The sequence below is a fragment of the Harpia harpyja genome, chromosome W, assembly GCF_026419915.1.
Source record: "Harpia harpyja isolate bHarHar1 chromosome W, bHarHar1 primary haplotype, whole genome shotgun sequence".
NCBI lineage: Eukaryota > Metazoa > Chordata > Aves > Accipitriformes > Accipitridae > Harpia > Harpia harpyja.
In genome coordinates this window covers 10466167-10478995 of record NC_068968.1, presented here as the reverse complement: position 1 = coordinate 10478995, position 12829 = coordinate 10466167, and the positions used below count along the sequence as shown (strand labels likewise).

The following is a 12829-nucleotide window of genomic DNA, read 5'->3' as shown; positions in this document are numbered from 1 at the left end:
TTAGTCTCTACAACTACCTTGTCTACAGATAAAAAGTCACAAACAGTCCTCAAACATACACAGCCTTTGCCGATATATATGAGTACTGTTTCAGGGTTTTCATTAGGATGAATCTCAAAATGGCAAATATTTTGTTCAGTATCTAAACAAATATCTTGTGCCTCAATTGCATTACCTTCACAAACAAATCCTTGTTGTTCCCGTACAATGCAAGATTCCAAATTAACAGTTTGCCATTTTTCATTCTCCTTTCGGGCCCATACTCTATGCTCAAAAGGATAGAGTATAGTTCCGTTGTGGTTCAACCCTAATGCAATAATGGGATAAATTGGGTATATGGTAGCATTATATATAGTAAGCACAAAAGTTGTAGCTATGTTTGTAACGGGATCGTAAGTAAAGTTTACCAGGTTCCACCAGGATTGGAGTTCCTTCTCAAAATCAGTGGCACTGTCCCAAATTATTTTCCGAATTTCAGTAGGGAGAATACCTTCTTCACCTTCTCTTATAATTGAGGCGGCTACCGACTGCATCCATATTTGAGCCTGGATACAACTGAGAGCCAAAGAGAGGTTATTTTGGACCACCCCAAGTGCATCAGTAATCAATTCGTGGTCCCTTATATTTACCTTTTCCCATTTTGGTAATATATTTGACAACAGCCACTGGTTAGTCCCCAAAGCCAATAACGAAGATCATCAAGGCTGTTGTAATTTAGCCAAATCACTAATTGAAGTAGCCAACTTGTTCATTATTACTTCTGAATCGATGCTATTTAGAACTCCCAATCCTGTTCCCAAAACACCGGTTAGGTCTCTCCGTGTTCTTCTCATGGGAAGAGTTCGTTTTTGCAGCCAGGTTGTCCATCCCTCATAAGAAGTCTTTAGGAAAGGTGAGCAAGCTGGCTGAATGTCTGAAACATTGTTCTGCATCGACAATTCAACTCGTTTGAGAGACCATGCCGGGTTAAGCAACATTTGTTGTAGGCCCGTATTTCTGATCACATACGGTCCAATTTCAAAGATTTTTGGGTTAAGTACAACAATTGGTTGGGTAGTAGGTATTACAACATCTATTTTAAATCCTCCCCAATATTTAGTATTATTTTTACCACACATAACTTTATAAAAGTATTGTACAGCAGTCAAATTTAACCAACAGTCTAGATTTTGATTTTTACACAACAAAATACGGCCATATGGTCCAATTCCATAACTATTTGTGGATTCAATGTGAGATTCAGTGATCAGTCTACATCTTATTGTGATGTTATTTCCTTGTACCACCGTAAAAGAGGGTATAACTTCATCTTTGTCAGTTAGCGGGAAGAGGGTATCTATGCCATTGTGCGTGACTACTGCAACAAGCATCACTAGAGGCCTAGTTACAGCATTCATTTTGAATTTAAATGTTAGGCCTGATAGCCCTCCTGTTGGTGGATTAGATCGCCAATCGCACACCACATAAACTGGTTTGGTCAAAGTGAAATTGTACCAACAATCTCCTTGTTCCTTAATACAGGATTTGGTGATTTCAACATTGTTAGTACTTGGGTCTAGGGAGTAGTTACCGACATTCTTTTGACGGCAACACATAATGAGAGAATCCTGTTTGTTACATCCCCATTCTGTAGTAGGACAGAGTTTCGTAGTGATGTTGGAACTAGGGTCCAATAGATTTCCAGAGATGGTAATTGAAGAGGCTTTCTCATAAAGAGATCCTTCCACTTTTCTGCATCCCACTTGGATTTTTTCTCCAACCGTTCCAGTCAGGACACGGACCCAGTCTTTTCTGTCCCGTTCCCCCCACTCAAGTGGGTGGTATGCTTCAGAATCATGCATTACTACAGTGGCTAAGCTTGGGAAACGGTCTTTGGGATACTGTCCCATACTCCGAGTATACTGGACAATAGCTTGGGACCATGGCCATTCTGTATTCCTTTGGCTACAGATTAGTGGTGAGATACAAAAAAGTATTGTCAATCTAATTAAGTGATTCATACTTCATGCCGTTTTTGGCGTCCCTCGGAGTTCTTCTGTAAAACAAAAGACAAAACTTGCCTCTCTGGGGCAAAAAGAGATTAATACTATACAGACAATTAAAATGATGGAATTATCCAGCGAGTATTTATCCGATGCTCCTTCCCTAGGGCATCAGACGCTACCCATGAGTATGCATTCAGTGGGGTTTTTAGTACCAGTGGCACACTTCCTACGGTGGGAAGTTCTACCAGGACAGGTTGTCCAGGGAAATGTGCTGGATTCTTAGAATCATCTGGTCCCTTTAATGAGGGAACTAGAGAGGGAGCCTTTGGGCAAAAGGCAGTAATTTTGGGGCATCCATTTACCCCCCATCTGTCATTTACACCTTTGACAGCTTCCCATAGGCGGGCATCCCAATTTCCCTCCTGTGGTTTCAAGAGTCGTTTTAAGAGACCATTTGTTCTCTCTACAATTCCATTTGCCTGGGGATAGTAAGGAGTGTGGAAGACCCATTTAATCCCTTCGCTTCGTGCCCAATCCTGTATGATTTTGGCGGTGAAGTGGGAGCCATTGTCAGATTGTATTTCTTGTGGTTTTGTAAAAGTTCCAAACCACTCACGCAGTGCTTTCACAGTTTTTTCTCCCATAGCTTTGTTAAAAGCTTCGGCTTGGACTAGCCCTGATGTTATTTCCACTCCTACCAGCACAAAGCGTTTTCCTCCTGATCTCTTAAAGGGGCCTATATAATCTACCTGCCAAGCATCCCACAAGCCTTTACCCTCTCTTAAATGCAGAGGGTCATCCTCTAAGGGGTGTCTTTCGAGCCGTGTACGGCACTGTTCACAAGCTGATATGCAGGTTTTACACATTTCCCTAGTGACAGGCCAACCTTGGGCAAGGGCTTCACGATACAGATCTTTAGCTCCCGTATGTTTACGTTTTATATGCAACCATTCTAGCAAACGATCCCAATCTTCTGTGATCTGGTCCTTTTGTACAGGAGCTAGTCTTGCTAATTCATCAGCTTTGTTGTTCCATTCTCCTGCTGAGCCCCCATCTACTTGATGAGAAGCTACCCATCCCACAGCAAAGTTCCTTTGGCTAGCAATGCTCAGAATTTCTTGCCACTTGTCCTTTTGCCACACTGGAATTCTGTTAACCTCCTATTCATTTTGCTCCCAGAAAGGGAGCCATTCAGTACATCCTTTAAACACTGCATAGGAATCGGTATATATGTGGATGGGGGAAGCGGTTTGTGCTTCATGCTTGAAAACGCTCCATACTGCAATTAATTCTCCTACCTGGGCACTCCCTTCTCCCTCTGTTATTATCTGTTCATTAGTAGTAGTGTGGAGGGCTACTGCCCGGTATTTCCACACTTTTCCTTCTCGCTTTGCAAAGCGTTGGTAAACCAAGCATTCACTGACTGATTGTGGGAGAAAGGAGGGGCTACCCGAATAGCTGAGATAGGTTTGTCTTGGCTGCCGTCCAGGCTTCCTGTTTCTTGGATAGCTAAGTTTTTTAAAGCTCCTTCAGTCACTGAGAAAAGGTTACAATAGTGTTCAATCTGGGCATACCACTTTCGTACCGAGGCTCTCTGGGCCACCCCGTCAGGAGGGGGGGTCCCGTTAGTGACTGCTTTTATAACTTTGAATGGGCCTCTTAGCACGATTGGTTGCTGACGTGTAATTTTCTCCACTTCTATGAGAGCCATGCTAACCACAAACAAACCTTTCTCCCAGGCAGTATATCTCTTCTCAGCATCCTTAAAGCCGCGGGAGTAAAATCCTACAGGACGGGTTGGACCCTCAGGACCACGTTGCCAAATGTGTACTGACAATCCTGTTGTGGCAAACCCCCATTCTACTTGAAAAGAGTCTGTAGGGTGGATAGGGCCAAGAGCCTGATGAGCTGTTGCTTCAAAAATTAACAATTTCATTGCTTCTTCCTGAGAAGCAGTCCATTCCCATTTGGCCCCTTTTCTCAGTAAATCGTAAAGAGGTCTGGCAATGATAGAAAAGTCTGGGATATGTTTTCTCCAGAATACCAATAACCCTAAAGCATGCTGCAAATCCTTTTTTGATTCAGGCATTTTAATCTGATCTAGGGAAGTGAGGGTGTCTGGTGGGATACATGTCATTCCCCCCTTCCACCAAATTCCCAAAAACTTTACTTCTTGTGAGGGTTTTTGGATCTTTTCTGGGGGAATTTGCAAACCCAAGTTCTCCAAATGAGAGATTATGTTCTGTTGAGTTGCCTCCACCTCCTTTTCTTTATCTCCACCCACGAGAACATCATCAATATACTGATAGACAGCTATGCCGTCGGCTTTTGGTATTTTCTCCAGTTCTTGGGCCAAAGCGTGGTGAGCTAGTGTAGGGGAATGTTTGTATCCCTGAGGCAGCCGGGTAAAGGTAAATTGTTGTCCCTCCCAAGTAAAAGCAAAGCGATCTCTGTCTTCTGGTCGCAAAGGTATCATGAAAAACATATCTTTAACATCTATGGTTGCCATGATCGGATGAGCTTTCTCCTGAATTGTTATTACCAGTTCAGCCATATTAGGGACTGCGGCAGTTAGAGGCCCTGTGTTAGCATTCAGTCTTCGAAAATCTACTGTGAGCCTCCACTTCCCATTAGGTTTTTTCACCGGCCATACCGGCGAGTTAAAAGGAGAATGTGTATTTACCACCACTCCTTGTTCCCGCATCTCCTGCATGACTGGTTTGATACCTTCCTTTGCTCCCAGGGGGAGGGGATATTGTTTAACACTAGTTACTTTGCTAAATGGTAGAGGGGGTGCAGTTTGAAGTAGCCTGATGTTCAGCTGCGGTGTCCCGAAAGTCCACAACAATCCTTCTGAATCCTCCCACCCCCTTCCTTTAAGGGCATCTATTCCTAACAGGTTAGTCGGAATGTTCCCAATCACCATGTCAATAGTGATCGTGCCTTCCTCTCCCGGCAGCATCAGCTTTACCGGAACAACCTTCATAACTTCTGTTGACCCTAAAGCATTCAGGACACAAACGTTTCGCTTAGAGAGAATCACCCCACACCTCTGTGCATCTTCCTCAGTCAGGGCGGAGATCTGTGCACCGGTGTCAATTAAAAAGGTTACGGGTGCACGCTTAGGACCTACAATAGCTGTAATCAATAAATCTCCTCTGTTAGTTTTAGTGAGCTGTCGGATATAAATCCATCCTCCGTTCCCCCGCCCACTGCTAAGGAACGGAGGTTCTAGTTTCCCTGCTGACTTTCCCCGTCACCCGTGCTCTCCGCGGGGGGGGCTGTGGGCATGACAGGAGAGATTTCTCTATTTGACCCTAAGTGCTGTGGGTGTTGTTTCGGACCATACCACTTTGATATCAGTTTACTCAGTTTATTAAGGGGTAAACCATCCATCACATCTCTGGGAACTCCCTTTTTAATTCCCAAGGCCCACCATTGTTGTCGAGTCAGGGGTTGTCTTCCTCCTCCCCCAGTTTTAGAGTAGGAGTAGTCAGCAACAGTGGCGGAGTCAGTGAGAGCAGTTACAGTTTTACTAACAGATAGGGGTAGATTTTTAGCTCCCACTTGACGGATTCCTTTAGATTTCTCCTCCAAAGTTCTCACAGGACCATATTTTCTGCTATAATCTATCAATTCTTGTGCTACGTCTCCCCATGTCCAGATCCTTTTATGCTTTGAGTGGGAAGGAGACAAGCCATGATTGAGAGGTGAACCTGTGCCAACATCAATTTCATCTCCTTTACCTTTAGTAGAGCTCTCCAACTTTTCTACAGCGTCTAAAGATGCTATGGTCCTTTGGAGAACAATCCCGGTAGATTTGAGTGATTCTGGGAGTCCCCTTATCAAAGGAGTCATGATTTCAGGATTCACCGGCAACATCATTGGGGATTCACATCCGGGAACTAACTTCCTTTCATGTATCATCTGCAGGCAGGCTGCTTTGTGCACACTTTCTAGCAATTGATCAGCTGTGCCTGTGATTGCTAGGGGATCTCCCCTGTCTAAGGGGTTCAGCCCTCCGGCCCAATAGGCAGCCCGCTGGGTTAGGGACCATGGGGCACGTCTATCCCCTGTTGTTAAAAAGACACTGTGGCCCCAGTAACCACTAGCTTCCCTTTCATTTAACTGAATATGGTCCCCTCCAGTTAAAGATACACGCCACACATACTCTGTTTCGGATTCTTTGGGAAGACGCCCATATTCTCTTTTCATTTTGGCCAATTCAGTGGGAGTGTATGGTATCTCTTTAGTTGTAATATGTGGGTCATTATCCTCATCATTTATATAAGCAAATTCTGCTTTAATCAAAGGCCTCACTTGGGGGTTTTCTCTGAAGTGTCTCCTTGCTTCCTCTAGTTCCTTTTGGGGGTATACCTGACTTATTTGCTGAATACCTATCTTTTCCATCTTCATTTCTATCTCATTCAATGATTCAGCAGACTTTGAAAGTCCTTCTTTCAAGGCATCTTTTAGACAGCGATTTTCTTCCTCCTTTTCCTCTGCTCGCTGTTTGTACAAGCTAATTACTCTTTCTTTCTCTGCTACCTGCTCTTCCAGGTTGGAGGTTGTTTTCTGCAAGAGTTGTACCAAATTTTCAAGGGATTCTATGATTTGTTTTTCCTGGCTACACCGCTTATAGCGGTCTTCAATTGCTGCAACCAGGCTGGCTCCAAGAACTGCACAGATTATCGCTTTGCCTTTGCCTGACCGTGATCCAGCCTCATTATGTATAGAAATCACTCGGTCTGTTACACTCTGTAAATTCGCCCAATTGTCTCGAGCCCACTCTTCCCCAGGTGGGGAGGGTCGAGCTCCATACTTTGCCAAGAGTGCATAAAACGAGTCAAGATTTTTTACTGATGGAGAGTTTTGATAACCATTCTTTTCAGTCATTTTTGCTGCGAAGGGCCAAACTCACTTCGGGGAGGTCAAACTTAGTTACACCACACACGCAACAACTGCTGCGTCGCCCTCCTCTTCCCCGAGTGGCGAAAGGGACTCAAATCTCACTTCGGGGAGGCAAAACTTAGTTGCTCACAAGTGCAGACTTTCTCTGCTTGTCCCTTCAACTTCCCCTGGTAATCAACCTCATCTAATGAGGACAGTTCCCCCTTTTGCACTAAGAGATCCTTGCACTTGATCCTGATAGAGCCCTCAATTCGAGTTTGGGGTGAAATACACCGAGGTGTGTGTGGTGTGCGGGAATCCCGAATCGTCCCCCTTGCTTTCTGGACACCTCTCACCCTTTCAGGTGTAGGGCCAGGTGCGGCTGGAACGAAATGTTCTTCCCCTGTTACAAACCACACAAAACCTGCACCCCTCTGTCTCTCAGGATCCTGTCCGTGACGCCAGTTTAATGTCACGGTCCACTCGGTGGACTCGTGATGGTTCGTTTGCTACAATCTCGAAAGTGCAAAATTAAGGTGACCAACACCAAAGGGGATAGCAATAATCACACAGTAAAACTTTATTGTATTGCCTGTAAAGAGGCACGCGATAGTTAGGGATGGGTGAAAGAAAGGAGAAAAGAGTAAAGTTAAGTTTAGAGAGAGGAGAAAGAGAAGTTATAGCTACCACCGCTGATCTCAAGACGTCCTAACGGTCCCGGGTCCAGCTAATGCTGCGTCGTCGATCGTCGTGGTCCTTGGTGGGGAAGCTCCAAACTTCCGTTGTTCAGAAGTCATCTTTTTATGCTTAGTAACACACCTTGCTCCACCTCTGCCTCAGGAGTCTCCGCCCTTCTCGAGCGAGGCTATCACGCAGGCGCAGGGTCAGTGTCCGAGGCGTGGTAAGTCTTGGAGGCGGGTAGCCTTCGACCAGGAGGTGTGTTTTGGTATTATAATGAAGCAAAGTTCATTTAAAGTTCATGATTTCTTCATCGATGTTATGGCAACAGTTGCAATCCATCCTTTTTGACAGTCTAATGGCTCTAGCCAGGTACCTTCCAGGAGCCTTGTACCGCGCGTTCCGTTCTTGGGATCGGCCACTGCGCTCCAAACAGGCCATTCTCAGGAAATGTACTGTTCATGTTCCTGATGACAGTGTTGAGACAATGCTGATTTTCTGACCGACTCCTACACCGGGTCCCTCCGCTCTTCCACGGCGCTCCTGGGCCTCAGGAACCTCCCTGTCCGCCTCAATCTAGCGCTTAGACGCCGACTTACCGTTGCCTCTGCTGGCCTCGCCGCTGACTGAATGCTGATGACCGTTACAACGCGTTCAAATCTCCCGCGGTTGCCCTGGCAATGCCCACACCGCGTCAGCCTCTGCCACGAGAGCCGCTGGCTCTGGCCGGGTCCCTCCACTCTTCCCTGGCGCTCCTGGGCTTCGGGAACCTCCCTGTCTGCCTCAACCTAGCGCTTAGCCGCCGACTTACCGTTTCCTCTGCTGGCCTCGCCGCTGAATGAATGCTGATGACCGTTACAACGCGTTTAAATCTCCCGCGGTTGCCTCTGGCAACGCCCGCGCCACGTCAGCCCCTCCCGCGAGAGCCGCCGGCTCTGGCCGGGTCCCTCCGCTCTTCCCCGGCGCTCTTGGGCCTCGGGAACCTCCCTGTCTGCCTCAATCTAGCGCTTAGCCGCCGAGTTACCGACTTACCGTTGCCTCTGCTGGCCTCGCCGCTGACTGAATGCTGCTGACCGTTACGCCACGTTCAAATCTCCCGCGGTTGCCCCGGCAACACCCACGCCGTGTCAGCCTCTTCCACGAGAGCCGCCGGCTCTGGCCGGGTCCCTCCGCTCTTCCCCGGCGCTCCTGGGCCTCGGGAACCTCCCTGTCCGCCTCAATCTAGCGCTTAGCCGCTGACTTACCGTTGCCTCTGCTGGCCTCGCCGCTGACTGGGACAGTTTTTCTGACTGTGTCCCAAGTAACAAACTGGAAGTGGCTAGGTATGATGTCTTGGTCCTCTCTTTGCCATCTATACAATTGAAAGAACTGTTTTTGTCTTTATGGATTTTGAAAATACCAAATTATTTTTAATAAATAATTTTAATAAATAATTACCGATGGGGAAAATGTGTCTTTGGGTGTAAGCTGGTGGGACTGATCGAGAGAGCTTTAAACTATAATCGATGGGGGAAGGGGATACCAACAGGATTGCAGTAGGTAAGCCAAGGATTGGTATGGCATTGCCTGAGGGTGGCAATGCTAGTGGGAGCATTTACACTCTTCCTGGGAGCATGGAAGGCATTTGAAATGCTTGTACACCAACACACGCAGTATGAGAAACAAACAGGATGAACCGGAAGCATTGGTCAGCTCCCAGAGCTACGATATCATTGGTATTAGTGAGACTTGGTGGAATGAGTCCCATGACTGGAGTGCTGGGGTGGAGGGCCACAGGCTGTTCAGGAGGAATAGGTAGGGCAGGCGAGGTGGAGGTGTCACACTATACATAAGGGAGAGATTTGATAGTACAGCCCTTGCAGTTAGTCATGATGTGGTAGAGACCCTCTGGGTGAGGATTAGGGGGATGGAAAACAAAGGAGATGTTGTAGTGGGTGTCTACTACCGATCGCCCAGCCAGGTTGTAAGCACTGATGGGTTATTCTATAGGTAATTAGGAGAAATTTCTGGATCAGTAGTGTTACTGAAATCCAGAATAAAACTCCTTAACAGCAATGAGAAGTTAAGAAGCAGGCACTCCTTAATTGCAGCGCTGGGCACACGGGGGATCGCTCCACCTATCGTGTGCACCTGTCTAGTCTAACTGTGCAGGTTAAATACACACCTGTTATACATATTCACTAAATTTCTGGAAAATGTTATACATAATCACTACCTTTCCGATAAATCATTAGCATATGTAAATGTCTCTTCATGCAGGCGCAGTGAAGGTCTCTGGTGGTCTTCAGGAGCCCTCTGGTGGTCTTCCATAGTCTTCCTCACTTGTCCGCTTCTTGACCTCTCTTGGGTGATTCTGCACAGTACGATTCTCACCATCATCTATATTAGTTTACATAAAAATGCATACTATGTCTATTCTTAAATGTAACCTTTCTAATAATTGGTCCTTCAGTCACACCATCTTATTAATATTCTTATGTTAAAACAATCATTGGTTAATCTCACTTAACTCTACTGATTGGAATCCTCGATAATTAGATCGAGGTGGGAAGGGTAAGGGGTTTCCAAGGAGCAAACTGGTGTCCATAACAGTTTCCTTAGTTTCTTAAAACAAAACACAACAAATCTTTGTCAAAGTTTCTGTGGTTAACTGATTTTAGACAGTACTTGAATTCTTATGGTTACACATAGTACATTTTCTAAAGTTCCTAAGTTCCTATGACTACATTTCAAACTTAACACTCCCATACCTATGCTTCACAATTTTCTACTTCTTAATCAAACCAAACTCTTTTATGTGATTAAATTTTGATTTCTTTACCAGAATATTTGCAACAGTAGCCCTTGTCCTTATGAGAGATTTCAACTTCCCAGGCATCACCTGGGAATATCATACTGCTGTGACAAGCAGGTCTTGGAAATTCTTGAAGTTTGTAGGAGATGATAACTTCTTGTCACAGGTACTCAGGGAGCCAACTAGGAAAGATGCCCTCCTAGACTTGCTATTTGTGAATAGAGAAGGACTCGTGGGAGGTGTGATGGTAGGTGGCTGTCTTGGCCACAGTGATCATGAAATGGTTGAGTTCAAAAATTTCAGTGTAGTGAGAAAAAAGTTCAGCAGAGTTGCTACCCTGGACTTCAGGAGAGCAAACTTTAAGCTATTCAGGGAGCTATTTAGCAGAGTGCCCTGGGAATCTGCTTTTGAGGGCTTAGGAGTCCATGAGTGCTGGTCAGTCTTTAAGAACTACCTTTTAGAAGCACAGGAGCAGGCAATCCCCTTGTGTTGAAAGTCAAGCAAGGGGGGCAGAAGACCAGCTCAGCTGAACAGGGAACTCCTCATGGAGCTCAAGAGGAAAAAGAAATTGTATGATCTCTGGAAGCGAGGTCAGGCTTCGCAGGAAGATTACAGAGCCATGGTTTGTATATGCAGGGAGAAGACACGAAAGACCAAAGCTCAATTAGAGTTGAAACTGGCCAGTGTTGTGTCAGACAACACGAAAGGCTTTTTAAAGTATGTTAATAGCAAGAGGAGGTCTAAAGAAAACATTGGACCGATACTTGTTGAAGATGGTCATCTGGCTAATAGGGATGAAGAAAAAGTGGAGGCATTCAATGCTTTTTTTACCTCAGTCTTTAATAATACTGATAGACCTTGGGCTGCCCGGTCCCCTGAGTCAGAGGACCACGAGTGTGGGAACAGTGACTTTCCATTTCTGGACACTGAAATTGTAGGGGACCAGCTGTATCAGCTGAATGTTCACAAGTCCATGGGGCCTGATGGGATTCATCCCAGAGTACTGAAGGAACTAGCGGATGTTATGGCAGGACCCCTTTCAATCATCTACCAAAGGTCTTGGGAGTCTGGGGAGGTCCCTGCTGACTGGAAGCTAGCCAACGTTATTCCAATCCACAAGAAGGGCGTGAGGGAAGACCCAGGGAACTATAGACCTCTTAGTCTAACCTCAGTACCTGGAAAAATGATGGAGAAGATCATACTGGGTACTACTGAAAGGCATTTAAAGAATAACGCAGTCCTCAGGCACAGTCAACATGGGTTCACAAAGGGAAAGTCCTGTCTAACTAATTTGATCTCCTTCTATGATAAGGTCACCTGCCTAGTGGATGGAGGGAAGGCGGTGGATGTAGTTTTTCTGGATTTTAGTAAGGCTTTTGGTACTGTCCCTCACAGCACCCTTCTGGACAAGTTGTCCAACTGTGAGATGAACAGGTTCACAGTGCACTGGGTGAAGAACTGGCTGAATGGCAGGGCTCAAAGGGTTGTAGCAACTGGGGCTACATCTGGCTGGCGACTGGTCACCAGCGGCGTTCCTCAGGGTTCAATTCTAGGGTCAGTCCTGTTCAATATTTTTATCAATGATCTGGATGCAGGAGTTGAATGCACCATTAGCAAGTTTGCTGATGATACCAAACTGGGAGGTGCTGTTGACTCTCTTGAGGGACAAGAGGCCTTGCAGAGGGATCTAGATAGATTGGAGCATTGGGCAATGATTAATGGGATGAATTTTAAGAAGTCCAAATGCTGGATTCTGCACCTGGTGTCACGACCCAGACTGGACAGACCAGGGAGTCATGTTTAATTCGAAATTCCCTCAGGCTAAATTAAGGTGAAACAACACCAAATGATCAGTTAAAGATTTTATTTATGACAGAAGCAAACTGAACTGGGGAGGCGTGGTAGTAGGTGGCAGGGTTTCTCACAACAGGAATTGGCATAAGACTACTTCTGTAAACCGTGTAACCATATACATCAGTTCAGGGAATAAGGAGATCCCTCCCGTTGAGTCACGAGGTTCAGAGCAGACCCCCTTGCTTTCTAGACTCCTCCTCAGAGAAGGGCCCAGGGGCAGCTGGATCTACTCTCAGTCTCAGACTTGGTCAACGGTTTATATCTTGAAACGGATGAGGTGTAGGGATTGTGGAAAAGGAAAAGGAAAGAGAGAAGAAGACAGAGAGAGAAAAAGGAAGAGAGAAAGATTTCACCGGTCCTGGGTCCAGCGTTGGTTCAGTCAGCCGAGGGGTCCAGTTCTGGTGGGCTTGCGCACCCGGGGCTTCAGTTGGTGTCCTTTTATCATCCTTGCCCCTCCTTCGGGCAGGCACCCAAACTCCTCAGGTTAATGTGCAGTTTGTGAGCCTTTGGGCTTGGGGGTCGTTTGTGGAGTAACTTCTCCTTCCCTGCAGACATGGCCATTGTTTGATCTTTGTATCAGAACAGCTTATCAGAACAGGGAGCTGCACACCCTCCAGCATGCCCTCCC

At 46.0% G+C, this 12829-nt stretch overlaps 2 protein-coding genes across 3 annotated transcripts in view; one reads left to right on the top strand and one right to left on the bottom strand.

Moving 5' to 3' along the window:
* LOC128136122 (CDC42 small effector protein 2-like) overlaps positions 1-12829 on the top strand; it is a 148432-nt gene that overhangs the window by 70175 nt on the left and 65428 nt on the right. The window lies entirely within an intron of this gene.
* Positions 5346-6842, bottom strand: LOC128136120 (uncharacterized; the record flags this gene model as incomplete). Its single annotated transcript, XM_052775270.1, has 1 exon — positions 5346-6842. A coding segment is annotated over one exon (1497 nt), but the record flags the coding sequence as incomplete, so codon positions are not given.